The 13,522-nt window shown below is 40.1% G+C and overlaps 1 protein-coding gene across 2 annotated transcripts in view; it reads right to left on the reverse strand.

The window, feature by feature from the left end:
* The window catches only part of PHACTR3 (phosphatase and actin regulator 3), a 109,984-nt gene extending 100,340 nt beyond the window's left edge, over window positions 1-9,644 (reverse strand). For both annotated transcript variants that reach the window (XM_054845992.1, XM_054845991.1), the window contains exon 1: window positions 9,138-9,644. In XM_054845992.1, the coding sequence (XP_054701967.1) occupies window positions 9,138-9,246 (109 nt within the window). In that variant the 5' untranslated portion in view covers window positions 9,247-9,644. The remainder of the gene's footprint in view (window positions 1-9,137) is intronic.
* Between the last annotated feature and the right edge of the window lie 3,878 nt (window positions 9,645-13,522).

A 13,522-nucleotide genomic window follows, 5' to 3' on the forward strand; every position in this document is an offset into this window, starting at 1 on the left:
GAACTGTCTCTTCATTATGTGCAACAATCATGAAGTGCTCTATGCATAAGGACGTGTCTTTCTTTCATTATAATCACAGGTCTGCATGCATGAACCACGTGTGATTACAGGATATTACTGTACCACAGAGAGCAAGATAAGATACCCTTTGATTAAGATCATCTTACTGAAATATTTATGCAGACTCGAGCATGAAGCTATTGACCTGCATCAAGTAGTTATATGATGTGCTCTCTAGGGCGTTTATAAATTGTGTATACATTAGACCATAAATCAACTTGAATTTCAAACAAAAGCATGGGATTTAATGGGCACAAAGAATCCATTGTATTAGCATACAAACTCTAGCTACATTTAGAAGCAAAATGAAGGTATCATGTGTAGCTTTACTTACTCTTTGGTATTTATAGATCTGACCTGCTTAGAGAAGCCAGCATAATTAATTCTACATATTAAATTTTAAAAATACAAATCAACAAGCTTGGTTAAAAGTGCCATAATGTTATAAATAAATAAATGATGTAGCCCATTCATTATAGCACAAATTGGGCAGTCTTGAAACAGGTTCCAAAACTAAAGATTTTGAAAGATTAATACTGTTACTTAACTACTCACTAAAATCAACAGTTAAGTTTCCAGATAAACATGACTCCAAGCATTATGTAACTCATTACATTTTCAAAGTGTGGTGCAAACATTAATTGACTGAATAATCTTAAACCATCTTCATTCATAGCTAAAGTGTGATTATTTTTCTATTATTATTTGACAGACATAAGAATTTATCTTATTTGCACAGAGAAGCAACTAATTGTGTGCACAATTATTACGTGTGCAAATTAAGTCTGAGTACTTCTACTTAATGTATGCAATCAAATTTGGAGTTTACTTTTGTTTTAAAATAAAGCCCGTAACATTAAAGAGAGAAAGATAAGACAGGGTTTCAATACTCCATAGACTAGTTGATTGCCTGAACAATTTCCATTCTATTCAAGTGCCCATTCTGCCTAACTTAGGAGAGGGATGCCTGTTTACTGATCTCTTTTTTCTTTTTTTTTTTTTTTTAAAAATTCTGTCCTTACTGAAACTGGTGTTTCAGTGAAGCTGGACAGGAAGGTGTGGAGAAATACTTATTTTCTGATTTAACTTTTCTCTGTCAGGTTCCCAACTACCTCTACTTCATATCAAAAAAGGTCATTAGAAGGTAAATTAATTCCAAAGACGAAGAAGTACTAAAAGGTAATTAGAAATCCTTATCCATCTTTCATCAAAAAGCCCATGGTTTCCCTTTTTTTCCTATGAGTTGAAACAATATTCAGCACAAAGGCTGAAACTCTGAAGACTTTTAACAAATAAAAATTCTTGTCCTAAATCTCCAAGTGAGAGAACAGACTTGCCTGTGATTTTAAATAAACTGTCCCAGTGTAACATTATGCAAAGAGCAGAGTTTCAGATCTCTTTTTTTTCCTTAATTCACCAAATCTCCAAGATGTACTTGCCTAAACTGTTTTCTCCATTATTAGTAGCATGAAACACTGGAAGCCATAGAACAAGAAACTGCAGCTACATTTAAAAAAAAAAAAAAAAAAAAAGGTTCTCTAACCTTACAATGAGAACAGATTTCCTTTTCTATGCAAAATATGTTTTCTTCTCCCTTCCAATTTTTTCCATGAGTTGACTAGTAGACTCTGAAACACCTACATACATAGGCAGCTTTCATCCCAAGAGTAGTACTGCTGTGTATGATTTCTGTGGTTAAGATACAGGACTGAGCCTTACAAAATCCGGAGTCAACTTCGAGTGGTGCCACTGGCTTCCTACAGAAACTCGGAGAAAGCAATTAATTACAGCTCAATTCCCCATATGTAAAATACAAGAAACATTTGGGGTTTTTTCACTGTTTTCTGTCTTTTTCAAATTAGATTGCAAACTACTTAAAGTGGGAACAGTTTCTCTTTATATACTACAAAGCAACTGGCACAATCATGCATTATTTCCAATATAGTCCATAGGTATTTCTCAGACTAGACATCTGTGTTTGGAGACTCTGAGCCTGAATCTTTTTTTGTAATCTGTGATAGTTCTTTTATGATACATGAAAACATCTGAGGAGTTAAAGAGGGAAACAGCAATGCCCTTTGTAGAGAGTATACAAGAGACCTGTAATACTTCTCTGCGTGATGTGAGATACTGCAACTCTGAAAGAGCCCTTTTTCACTCATACAGCTTGCTTTGATGGTTGTATACTTAAGACCTAAAAATTTCTTCAATAGGATGCAAAAGCATTATTTAGATATCAATATAAAAATAATTTAAAAATCAATCCTGCATTGTTTGCACAGTGTGCAACGTCATCCCTGCTGCTTTTAATGCTGGAGTATAGTTGCTAAAACTAAATATAAGTGTGAAGAAAGAACTTGTGTGCACGTAACTAGGTTCCTTCTGGTGCATGAGAAAGGATTCCTAGGAACTAGGGGAGATATAGTATTTAAGACATTCCAGAACTAATAAATTAATTCTGGTTCAACAAGGGATAACAGAAGCTGCTAGATCAAATAACTAGTGAAAAAGCTTTTCACTGACATGTGATAGACTCCATACTCTAACTCTGATATTCAAGTTTAGACCCAATCCTTTACGTGTCCCAAGGGTTTTGCTAGTAGCACTGAGAACAGGAGAACCAACAAGCATCTGGAATATCAGAATAGCAGCGCACTGGGTCTCTGTAACATGGGAGCAGAGTGCACATTTGCACTGTGATGGTCCCTTAGACTTCTGCGTGAGTGAAGTCAGAATTTCAGAGTGACATTCTGCTCAGCCTTTCTGTTGAGAAGACAATGATTGTAAAGCTAGAGGAAAACAGGACCCTCAGTTATTGCCCAAGGATGCAGAAGTAACTATAGATGCAAAAAAAAGTTCATAAACCAACACCAGGTATTTCCGATATGATGACCTCACTCTCATTAATCCAGACTAGGTTACGATGGGGTATAATCAGTATTTCCACTTCTTGGACAAAGAGGTTTAAATAGTTTAAGTATCTTTTCAGCAACATTCAAACTACTGCCAACTTGGCATTTAGGAGAAAAAGAGAACTCTAAACCACTTCTTTTTCCCCATTACAAGTCTCTATTTCATTTACAGAACTCTAATATTTGGCTAAATACAAGCCTCCAAACACCGGAAACAGTCAAACCTTGGAAAAACCTTAAAACAACCCTCAACATGAATAGCATACTTATTAACTGATCTCTTAACTGCTGCAAAAGTAGCATTAAAACGTAACTTCACCAAGCTGTCTCTTGAATCCCCAAAAATAATCTAAGTAGTTAGAGTTTCAGTAAGTAAAAAAGCCAGGCAACCAGCATAAAGCAGTTTGTGTTAAGCATGCATCTTGTTGAGCAACATGATACCACACCATTGCAACAAATCTAAATATCTGCAGTACCCAAATCACACTATTAGAGCAATAGAATCTACATCTAGTAATTCCCACCTGTGCAGCTTGCCCAAGTGCACTGTACCCATTTTCCTCTCCAGAAATGGAGAGATTACTTTCCCCTCCTGGAAAATGCTGGAGAAGAGCTGCCATGCATACGAGATGCACCAGGGAGGAGGGCTGCTGGGGTAGGAAGAGATTCTCTACTGCGAGACAGAGGGAAAAAAGGGAGTTCTGTGCTTCCAGTGAAGTTCCTCTGCATCACAGGGACTTGGGGTCCAGTTAGATCAGACCAGCAATGTAAAAGTAAAAGGAACACAACACTTCAATTTTCTTCTTAGCATCTTAGAAGAATACTTACAAGAATGTTTCCTGCTACAAAACTTTTGATTTACAATAACTAGAAACAGTGATGAAGGAGCTTTAAGTTTTATGCAGTTGTTCTCTCCCTGAGTTAATTCAGTGCACAATACTGCTAATTACACATGGTATCAATAGAAATTAAAAGGGAATTAGCGTCTGGCTGCAACATAGTTGTACATCTCTGGAACAACTATTCTGAAGTAGCTTTAACTTTTCAGATGTTGAAGCACATCACAGCAAAGAGTGTAGAGGCTGAGAAACCCTCTTCATTAGTCTTCTCCAATGAGAATGCTAAAAAATTATGCTAATGTATCTGTTAACAACCTCTAACACTACTGCTTGCACCACAACAGCTCCTTGCCTTGGTATACATCCTACACCGGAGGAGAAGACAGACGTGGTGGACCATTGGCAAGGTCCACTGAAGAACTCAGTAGTGCCAATCCTGAAAAAAATTCTTTAATTGCATGGTGCCAGAGAGGAGAAGTAGCAGCATAGAGAGCAAAACATGATGGCACCAATGTATGCTTATGCAAATTAAAATGGATTACCCCAAAATTGAGGGGGGGGGTGGCATTTTCACACATTGTCATGGCTGTCTGTATCTCCTCACGTAATACCGAGTTTTGACATGGTGTGCTCTTCTTCAGTCTGTGGAGCCCTATCTCTTATGACTACAAATCAAATGAGATTGTCAATCTTTTCTAAGCCCTGTGACTGCTGGAAGGATATAATGAGAGCAATATTTTGGCTTCCTGCAACTGTCTCTCAAATAGATGGTGATATTGAAATCTGTTCTGAATCTCATATCCCTGGCCTCTTTAGGCTCTCCTTTCTCTCTTGATCCTTACCTGGAAAGATGGAGGAGGGGAAAGAGAAAACGGAAAGGAAGTGATGATCTCTGGAACTAATGAAATCTCTCTTTGCATTATGTTTTCTTAAGTGATTGCTGTCTTTTGCCATCTAAATCATCTTCCATCACCTTTTAATTTTTTAAATTAGAACTTAACTAGAATTTTATCATTTTTAAACTTCCTTAACTGCCTCAAAAAATTCCCCTTGATGTTATGGCAGGATGTGTTATTTTCAAGAGTAGTTTTTCAGCTCAGAGCTAAGCCTAGTTCTACAATCAATTCAGTTGTGAGTTTATACACAAAATCTGATACAATTGGATATTCTGGCCTTCTCCCAAACTCAGTGAAAACAATGGGACTTTGAACAGCCGTCTTAATGGCAGCAGGGAAGGATGCTATTGGTTTTAGAACTCTTTCCTAAGAAGATTTCCAAATGAAAGTTGTGTGATTCTTCTCCTGTGAATCTGGCATTACATTGTGGCACAATAAGAAAAATGAAATTAACCTTATTAACAACCACACAGTCTAGAGACAGTCTGTAGTTAAGCAAGAAATAAGTATTTGATGTATGTTTCTCAAATTCAGGACATATTCCTTTCTAATGCTTGCTCACTCACTGTGACAGCATGGTTAAATAAAGATTGAAATATGACATCCAGTGTTCATAATTCCATAATTCTCATTAAATATTGCTCAGTGGCCCTAAAATAGTTCACTTAAATCACAGGCTGAAATGCCTTATTTTGTCTTAAAGGAGAAAATAACTGATTCAATTAAAACAAGGAAACATTCCTTCCTTCTTACCTTTCTTATACTATTTCCAGTATTCTCTACACTACCAATAGGAACTATATGCACCATTTAAATGCTGGAGGAAATTATCTATTTGTCCGTAGCGCCTGCACAGATAACTGAAGCCCGTATTTTCTTCTCAGACCATGACTGTGACATCTTAATTGGTCACTGTGAGGAGCTGCTGTTTAATTAAAGTTGCATGTGAAGGATCTGAATCAGTGAATTTGTATCTCTGTTTTAGAATAAATAGCTATTAACTGCCTCTAGTTGAGTTTACTGAACACCTTGTTTATCTTATTTCCTGCAGGAACATTTAATAAGATCATAGTGACATGTGTTAATTTTTTAAGCTTTTTACATGTGATAATTTTCACTGTAGTCTAAAGATTACCTCTGTTCTAGTAAATCAAGGTTATAAAATAGCTTTTCATTTCTACAGTGAATGCTTTGTAAAGAAAAGCACACTAGATAAGAAGCTTTATCGTGAAGCCCTGATTGTTCAAGGCTTGGAGTAATTGCAGCTTCTGCTGGCATCAGTCAGGACTGCAAGTGTCCAGAACTTCTCAAAAATCAACATCTAAGGCTATTTGAACCAGCCGGTTACTTAGTTATTCTGTGCTCTTGCTGGAAGAAGAGGGAATCCTCTTGAAAAACTAAACAAAACAAAAACACAAACAAACAAAACCAAAAAAACCCACCAAAACCTGAACTTCAGCTCTCTTCTCATGTGGGAAACTCCCTTTTAGATTTGACCTCACGCAATAGCTCATCAAAAAAATTGCGAATGAAAGCAATAGAAAGTGAACTAACACTTGCCATCTGCAGCCTGTTCATCCCGAGTTCCTTGAATCCGATGTTTACGTTACTCAGCATTGGCTAAAAAGAGATTATATGGTCCAATGATAAAAGATTCTGAACTTGTGCAGGACATGCTGTGTACAGTCAATACTACTGTTAAGCTGGCATTTCACGAGAGAAAGGAAAATGAAGCATTGCATCAGAGAATTTTCTGAGGTAAATTCACGAAAAGCTATACACTGCTACCTCTACATTCTCAGCTGTGTCACTGAAATTTCCTGTATAAAGCTGGGCTAAAAATAACACACTGTAATTGTATAGGTCAAGAAAAGGAATATAAATTATGTCTTTAAACAAACCCACATGAAAACCAGAAAAATGTTTAGAATATAGGCTGGCTTCATCTATTACCACATTTTCTACCTCGGTATACTTTCCTACAGTAGACACAGCCAAATGAATTGGTGCAGAATAATCCTTCACCACATCGTGCACTCAAGAAAATGTTGCAAAACAAGAGTGCATCTCCAGTAGGAGTATGCTATATACATTCAAATGCTATATGAAAGTAGGAATGTTTTTGTAGTCATCCTTCAGTTATATCCATATTTTGTTATTGGCTTATTTGTATGTATAATCTAAATGCATGACTTAAATGTTAATAAAAATTAATTTAGTTTTTAAATTAACAAAGAATCCTACATGTTCAAAATAACTTCTCTACATGGTTTGTCTGTGAGCAGGGTTGGGATGTAAACACAAACTTTGTATCTATCATTTAGCATTCCTAAGACTTTCTTTTGACTTAGAGTCCGTAGGTGGTTATCTTGGTATTATAATGATAATGATAAAATTATTTTCCAGAATAATAAGATAAATTACAATTATATCACCCAGCATACATAATTCTTACAATAGTATAAATTGTATTTCTGTTTTTTGAGTAGCCAATTATTTGAAATTGCTCATAGTAAGTGCTTACAACACTGTAGGGCAATATATTATTTGAATTAAGTAATTCATGTTTCTTTTATGATCATTTTGAAGCATACGGATGTTCAATACTATTTGATAAACAAATTTAAAACCTGAAAAGCTTACCACACGTGCTGTCTCTACTACTAACTACTTATACCTACCTGGACAAAAAACATATGTATTTATCACCTTTTGTTTCTCTCCACATATTGTATGCATAACACAATACCATAAAAGACATCTTTTCTTGCGTATTAGTATAGCTTCTGCCATGCAATGGGACACTGTCTTATCTGATGAAGTCTGTATTAGGGGAAAAAAAATGCTACTTAGTGTTGATAGTTCTTTCTCCTTACAAAAAGCATTATAACGTTTATATCTTTGTCTCTATGTCAGACATGTTGTGTACTTTCTTTGTTGTATATTTCACAAAGGTCAAAAGAATTGATTAGCGGAAAAAAATATAGAGGAATTAAAACTGAGATTGCATATGCCTTCCTTTCATTAGTCACTTCTGCTTCCAGAAATGAAATGGCAGAAACATACATTCCTCTCTCAGTCAAGATTGCCCCTTTGGGAGCGAGTCGAGCAGTTCATGTTAGAAGAGTCCTTTGTTCCCTTCACTTACGGTACCGGAACAGTTGGGCATCAGAGATAAATCATCTACTGTTTGCCTTAATTTAATTTGTATTTCACTCCAGACCAAGGTGCTCAGAATCGCTTGATAAGACAAATAAATAGAAGAACTTAAAATAGTTACAAATATTAATATCCTTATTCGCTCAGAAGGAAGCAGTATAGCAGGTGTATGAAAAGAGCCTGGAATATTGTCTTTACTCAGTAATCTGAAAGAGACCGGAACTAAAGTTCAATCCAAAATTGCATTCAGGGACTGTCTCTTCCTGGCTGATAGTGCCTGGCCCAAAACCCAAACCCATTTCTAAGTTTAGAATTCACTGTAACAGGCAATGATGATCAACAGCCCGTTCATTGTCTTACACTGTTTTGATTATTCCTTTTCTCATAAAGAAACCTTCCAGTTCTTGTATGACCATCTATTCAGGTAAACTGAGAGTAAACTGGCTCTTAGCCTTTGCTTCCAGCTTGTTGTTGTGCTTTCCTTGCAGTCACATCACATCAAAGTGATGTAGTTATTTCTTTTTTTTTTCTAAAGAGGTCATCATTGCTTAGATTCTGACAATCTGAAATTACTGAGTCACCACCAACAGACATTTAGAATTATTCCTCAAAGTGAAGTTAAGCTGAAAACACCATTAGCCATTGTTAAAGAAAAAAAAAATCTAATCACAATATTCTATTTATATACTAGCGATTCGGCTGTGTCCCCCAGCACCACCCCCTGTGCCTACACTTCATAAGAAGATTACGCTTCTCCCTGTGAAGTGAAAATTACCTTCTTGTGGGGAGAAAGCATTTAATTATGACTCTGCTTCCCCTTGTCTCCATGGTGATCCCATGCAAACAGCCTGCTTTATTAGACCTTATTTACCCCGCCCCACGAAAGTAATAAATTAGCTCTCTGTGCACCTCAGTCGCAGCGTTAACCGCTGCCCCGCCGGAGCGCTGCGCCCGGGGAGGGGAGAGCCCATCGCCTGCCCGCGGGCGGCCCCGGGGACCCCACCGGCTGCCCAGCGCCAGCCGCGCCCCCCGCCCGCTCACTTTGCGGACCAACGCCGCGATGGCAAAGCCGCGGGCAGAGCTCCGCTGTAATCCTATTTGGAGCTAAGCCGCTGCATCATTTCAGCACTTACTGCAGAAAATATGTTCCCAATTCCCTGCCCGGCCGTGGCGGACAGGCGCGCTACAAATTGGCGGATGATCCCGGCGCGCCCCTGCCCGGCGCCTCCCCCCACCTCTGCCCGCTCAGCCGGGGAGCGCGGGGCCGTTACCTGGGTGCTCCCCGGCGCCGGGGCCCGCGGGGTCGGTGAGGATGCTGGGGTCACTCTGCGACCTGCCTCGCGGGAGAAAGCAGCCGGTCCCTTCTTCCGATGCAGCCATGAGGTGGAGGGCGGGAAGCTCAGAGGCGGGGGGAGGAGGAGGCGCTCATGGAGCCGGAGGCGGCCGGGGGACAATGGGGACGGGGGTGCGGCGGCGGCGGCGGCGGCGGGGCGTCAGCCGGGCAGGACCAGCCGCGGCAGCATCTTCCCCAGCGCCGTCGGCAGGCTGCGGCGGGGCGCTCCGCCGGCACCGGGCACTCAGGGGGCAGCTCCGGGCGCCTCAGGGGGGTGGGCCATGCTGCCTGGCGGGGTGGGGAAGAGCCGGGGCGCGGGCCGCCGGCCCGGCCCCCCGTCGCCCCCTCCCGGGACGCCCCCCCCCCCGCCGAGCGTCGCTCCCGGAGTCGCCTCAAGCCGCCGCGCTGCTGAGCGCATCCGTTGGAAAACATTGGGATTCTCCCATGGTGCCCCGCGAGCGGCCGTGTGACGTCACGGCGGGGGGGCGGGCGCTGCACCTGCACTGCACAAAGGCGGGGGCCGCCGCAGGTGCGCGTGGTCTTGGGGTTCCGCCCTCGCCGGGAGCACGTGACTGAGGGCGTGGGGAGGGGCTGCCCCGCCCCCGGGATGCGGGTGAGGACCCCGCCGGTTCCCCTCCGCTTGTCCCGTCCCGTCCCTCGGGGCGCTTCACCCAGTGGCGGGAGCGGCGGGACCCTCTGGCACGGGGGCAGCCGCCGCCGCCGCCGGGCTCGGTGCCCATCGCATGTCTCCGCCCCGGGCTGAAGGAGGGTGCCCTGGGGGGGTTGTTTCCCCGTTTTGCTGTGGGCGCCAGCAGCGGGGCTGCCGGTGTACACCCAGTGCACCGGGTAGCATCTTCTTGGAGTTTTGACCTGTAAAAACCGGGGGTGGTTTTTAATTGCTGTCTTAGTGAAGTCCTGCAGGATGCTCAGTTAGTGCGTGTTGGGATCATGTGGGTTCTTGTTTATTCTAGCAGGTAGTGTTGGGGAGCGTGCTTTGAATGTTGCTTTTGTCTTTGTATAGAACTAGCGTTAAGGACTATGTGTACCTACAAGTAGATTTCTTAGGCTGACTCGGGAGCAGTGGTTGTGTGAGCTCCTACCATAAGACAGAAATAAGTTTGCCAAATTTTACGGATGGAACTTTGTGTCAGAATTTTTTTCATTAATGTGGTCATTTGTTCATGTACATACTTGTTTTTACAGAAATATATGGCAAACATCTTGTGTATCTTACATAAAGCAAATGTGTTTTAGCTATTTCTGTGGGGTTGTGACTTTGTTGTACTTTTGGGGGATTTAACCCAACATTCATCACATCTATCACACAGAGAAGTGTATTTGCCTCTCTCTTGAAGCAGGAGTTTTGGAGTTAACCACCCGCGCACATCTTGTTTGGGAGTCACCTTTGGGCTATGTACTCCCTGAGATTTGCTCAACTCGGAGACCTTCTGAAAAAAACAGTCTGCGGACCTCTGTTTAATGTAGGGCTTGATAAGAAAATTCTTCAAAGACTCCATTAGAACAAGGCCTGAGTGTGGCTGTTCTGGTCATGTCTGCCGAAGGCCGGGGTAAGCTGCTGCATCGAACAGTGAGTTTGAATATTGTCACAAGAACAGAAATGGAGCAAATAGTTTAAAGCAAAATAGCAAAGAGTTTCTCATTCAATGAGTATTATCCCTTCTTGTGGTGTATAAGGTAGATCCTAAGGAAAAAGTAGCACGTAGTAGTGTAATCTAAGCTGTATCATCATGCAATGGAATAAATCAAGGTAGCAAGGGCATTCTGTAACTTGGGTTTTTTTGAGCTTAACATTGCCATCTTGACGCATTTTCAGTGTCAATTTTTGTAATTGCTAGTCAAACAGCTCATCATAATTCCAAAAAGACAGCTAAATGAACCATTTTTATCATGCTATAAAGCATTCCCAAGGAAACAAACAAATAAATCCAAAACACTTGTTTAAGGGATGCTTTAAAGAGATCAGGATGTATTTTGTACTCCTTTCCCCCTCAAGCCAAGCTTTTAAGTTGCTGTGACTCAACTCTGAAAGGGAGTCATGAACTCTAAAAATTACTTACGATAGATTTATCTCTTTTTTTTCCTGTGCAAACAGATAGCACAGTCTGACGTAGGCACTGGGCCCAGTTTTCAAGTAAGAAATCTCCCCTTTATAGTGAAATAAGCCAATTCTATTTTTAGTCCTAAAAAGAGAGGAAGTAGTAAGTTTTAAATGTGTCTTCTCTATATAGCTTTTAGGTCATGCTGGAAAATGCTGATGGCTTCTAGTGAATTCTGTGAAAGTCTCTTTGTACTAATGATATACCTGCCTTCTACAATGAAGAATGATACTGATTTCTTGTATAAAATATATAGTTGAAAAGTTCCAGATCAGATTTAAGCATTTGTACAAGATCAAATATATTAAAATATTTTCAACCCAAGAAAGAATCTCTCCAAGACAGCTTTAATACCTATAGAAGCACATAAGATGAGGCTGGAGTATTTTTAACCAACTTGCATATGGATTGCCTCTATAGAGAATGTTTCATAGGGTTCCTTTGGATCCCAAAATATTGTCTGATAGAAAGCAGTCAAACAAGGCTGGAATCTGCCTTGCTGTTTTAACTTAGCTAAAACATTTCATTTTCTCTCATTCCTGCTAAGCCAAGCATCAAGAGACTCAGTCTGGGAATAAATACTAGGTGCTGTGCGTGCCAGCTGACGGAGCTGCCCCGGGGCCACGTTGCTATTCCTGAGTGAACCATCATCGGGTCCGGGGGTACAAGGAAGCACATAATTGTGTTAAATTATTTAAACCTATGTTGCTAAATAATATCTGTTGTGTAAAAAGTATCATTATCTGCATGTCTTTGACTTTCAAGTTGCATATGTAATGATGATGTATCTATTTGCACTTTTCATTTCCTTACCTTAAAGCGGGCTCTGCATTCCTTCTAGGGGCAAAGCTTTTGAAAGGAAAAATAAATGTGAGGCAAAGTCTTTTCTTCATGTTGAAGGAGCAGTGCCAAAAGGAATGGTGCATTTTTGCAGAAGTAAATAGAAATTGATGGAGGTATTCACCAACCAATATATGGTAAGTATATTGACTGTAAATCCCTCTGAAATTGGAATGAAACTAAGCCTGGTTCTAGGGTACTAAGCACTTGAAAAATTGTTCTTAAGTTCCCTTTTACTACTTGATATAATTCTATAAATGTCACAAACAAAAGTATTTGCAGGATCAGAATGACTATTAGTAGGAACATGATTTTCCTTTTATTTGGTTTATTTTCTCACTATAGCAGTCTTGTGGTAAAAAGTTTGCAACACTTTCCCAGAAAGTACAATGATCTGTTTATTTCTCTTTCAGAGGATTTCTAGCCTTTGATATTTATGATGAGATTTTTCTACCTTAGTGGCAGATATTTCTGCAATGGGATCCCATTCAGTTGCAGAAAAATACTACTTAAAATGAAATATCCACTCAAGGAACACAAAAGAGAAAATAAAATTTATTTAGCCTGATACATACTCCACAACCAAACCAATGCATGTCCATTTGATATGCCTTCCCTTGATAAAAATTTTTAAAATGCAATTATATAAATGGTATGCATGACTTGATTAATTTGCTTTCTGTTTGATGGGCAGCTGAATTCCTGTTTCATTATCTAGTTATATAAAGAGAAAACCTAACTTGTGTTAGAAAGCAATAATTCTCTGAGGAGAAAGGAAAGAGGTGAGTCATGTCAGTGCTGTTTTTCTCGAATCAGCAGAATATTAAACAACTTCATTTTCATTAATCTGAAGCCTACATGTGATCCCTGAGCATAACTCTGATCTTTCTGCACTGTTATTTAGAAAAAAATGACTTCAGGATACATTCAGATTGACAATATCAGCTTTCATGTTGAAATTGTTTTGATGACCGAGGGACAAATTGCCTTGCTCAGAGCAGTTTTCTTAGATGCAGCAACAGAAAGCATTTGTTCTGTTGCTTGTGAGTCTTAACCTAGATTTTTAGGTTTTATGCCAGCTTGTTGTAGTTCAGTATGCTTACAGTAACAATAAAGATGGGCAGTCCATGGCTCAAAAGGCTCTTGTCTCTATTTACTTTGGGTTTGGGGGGGGGGGGGTCCCCTCAGATGCTTTCTTGGTAAAGAGGATGTAGGGTCTATTTTTAGCCTTTATTTGTCAAGAAGATAAATGCATGTCACTGAGAAGAGATATAAGTATCATCCAGCAGTCACAACTTTGGAATTACAAAGACTTGAAAGATGTCTTCTCCAAAGTATGATGGTGTAGTTGCTACTATGGAAGGCA

The sequence above is a fragment of the Grus americana genome, chromosome 17, assembly GCF_028858705.1.
Source record: "Grus americana isolate bGruAme1 chromosome 17, bGruAme1.mat, whole genome shotgun sequence".
NCBI classification, from domain to species: Eukaryota; Metazoa; Chordata; class Aves; order Gruiformes; family Gruidae; genus Grus; species Grus americana.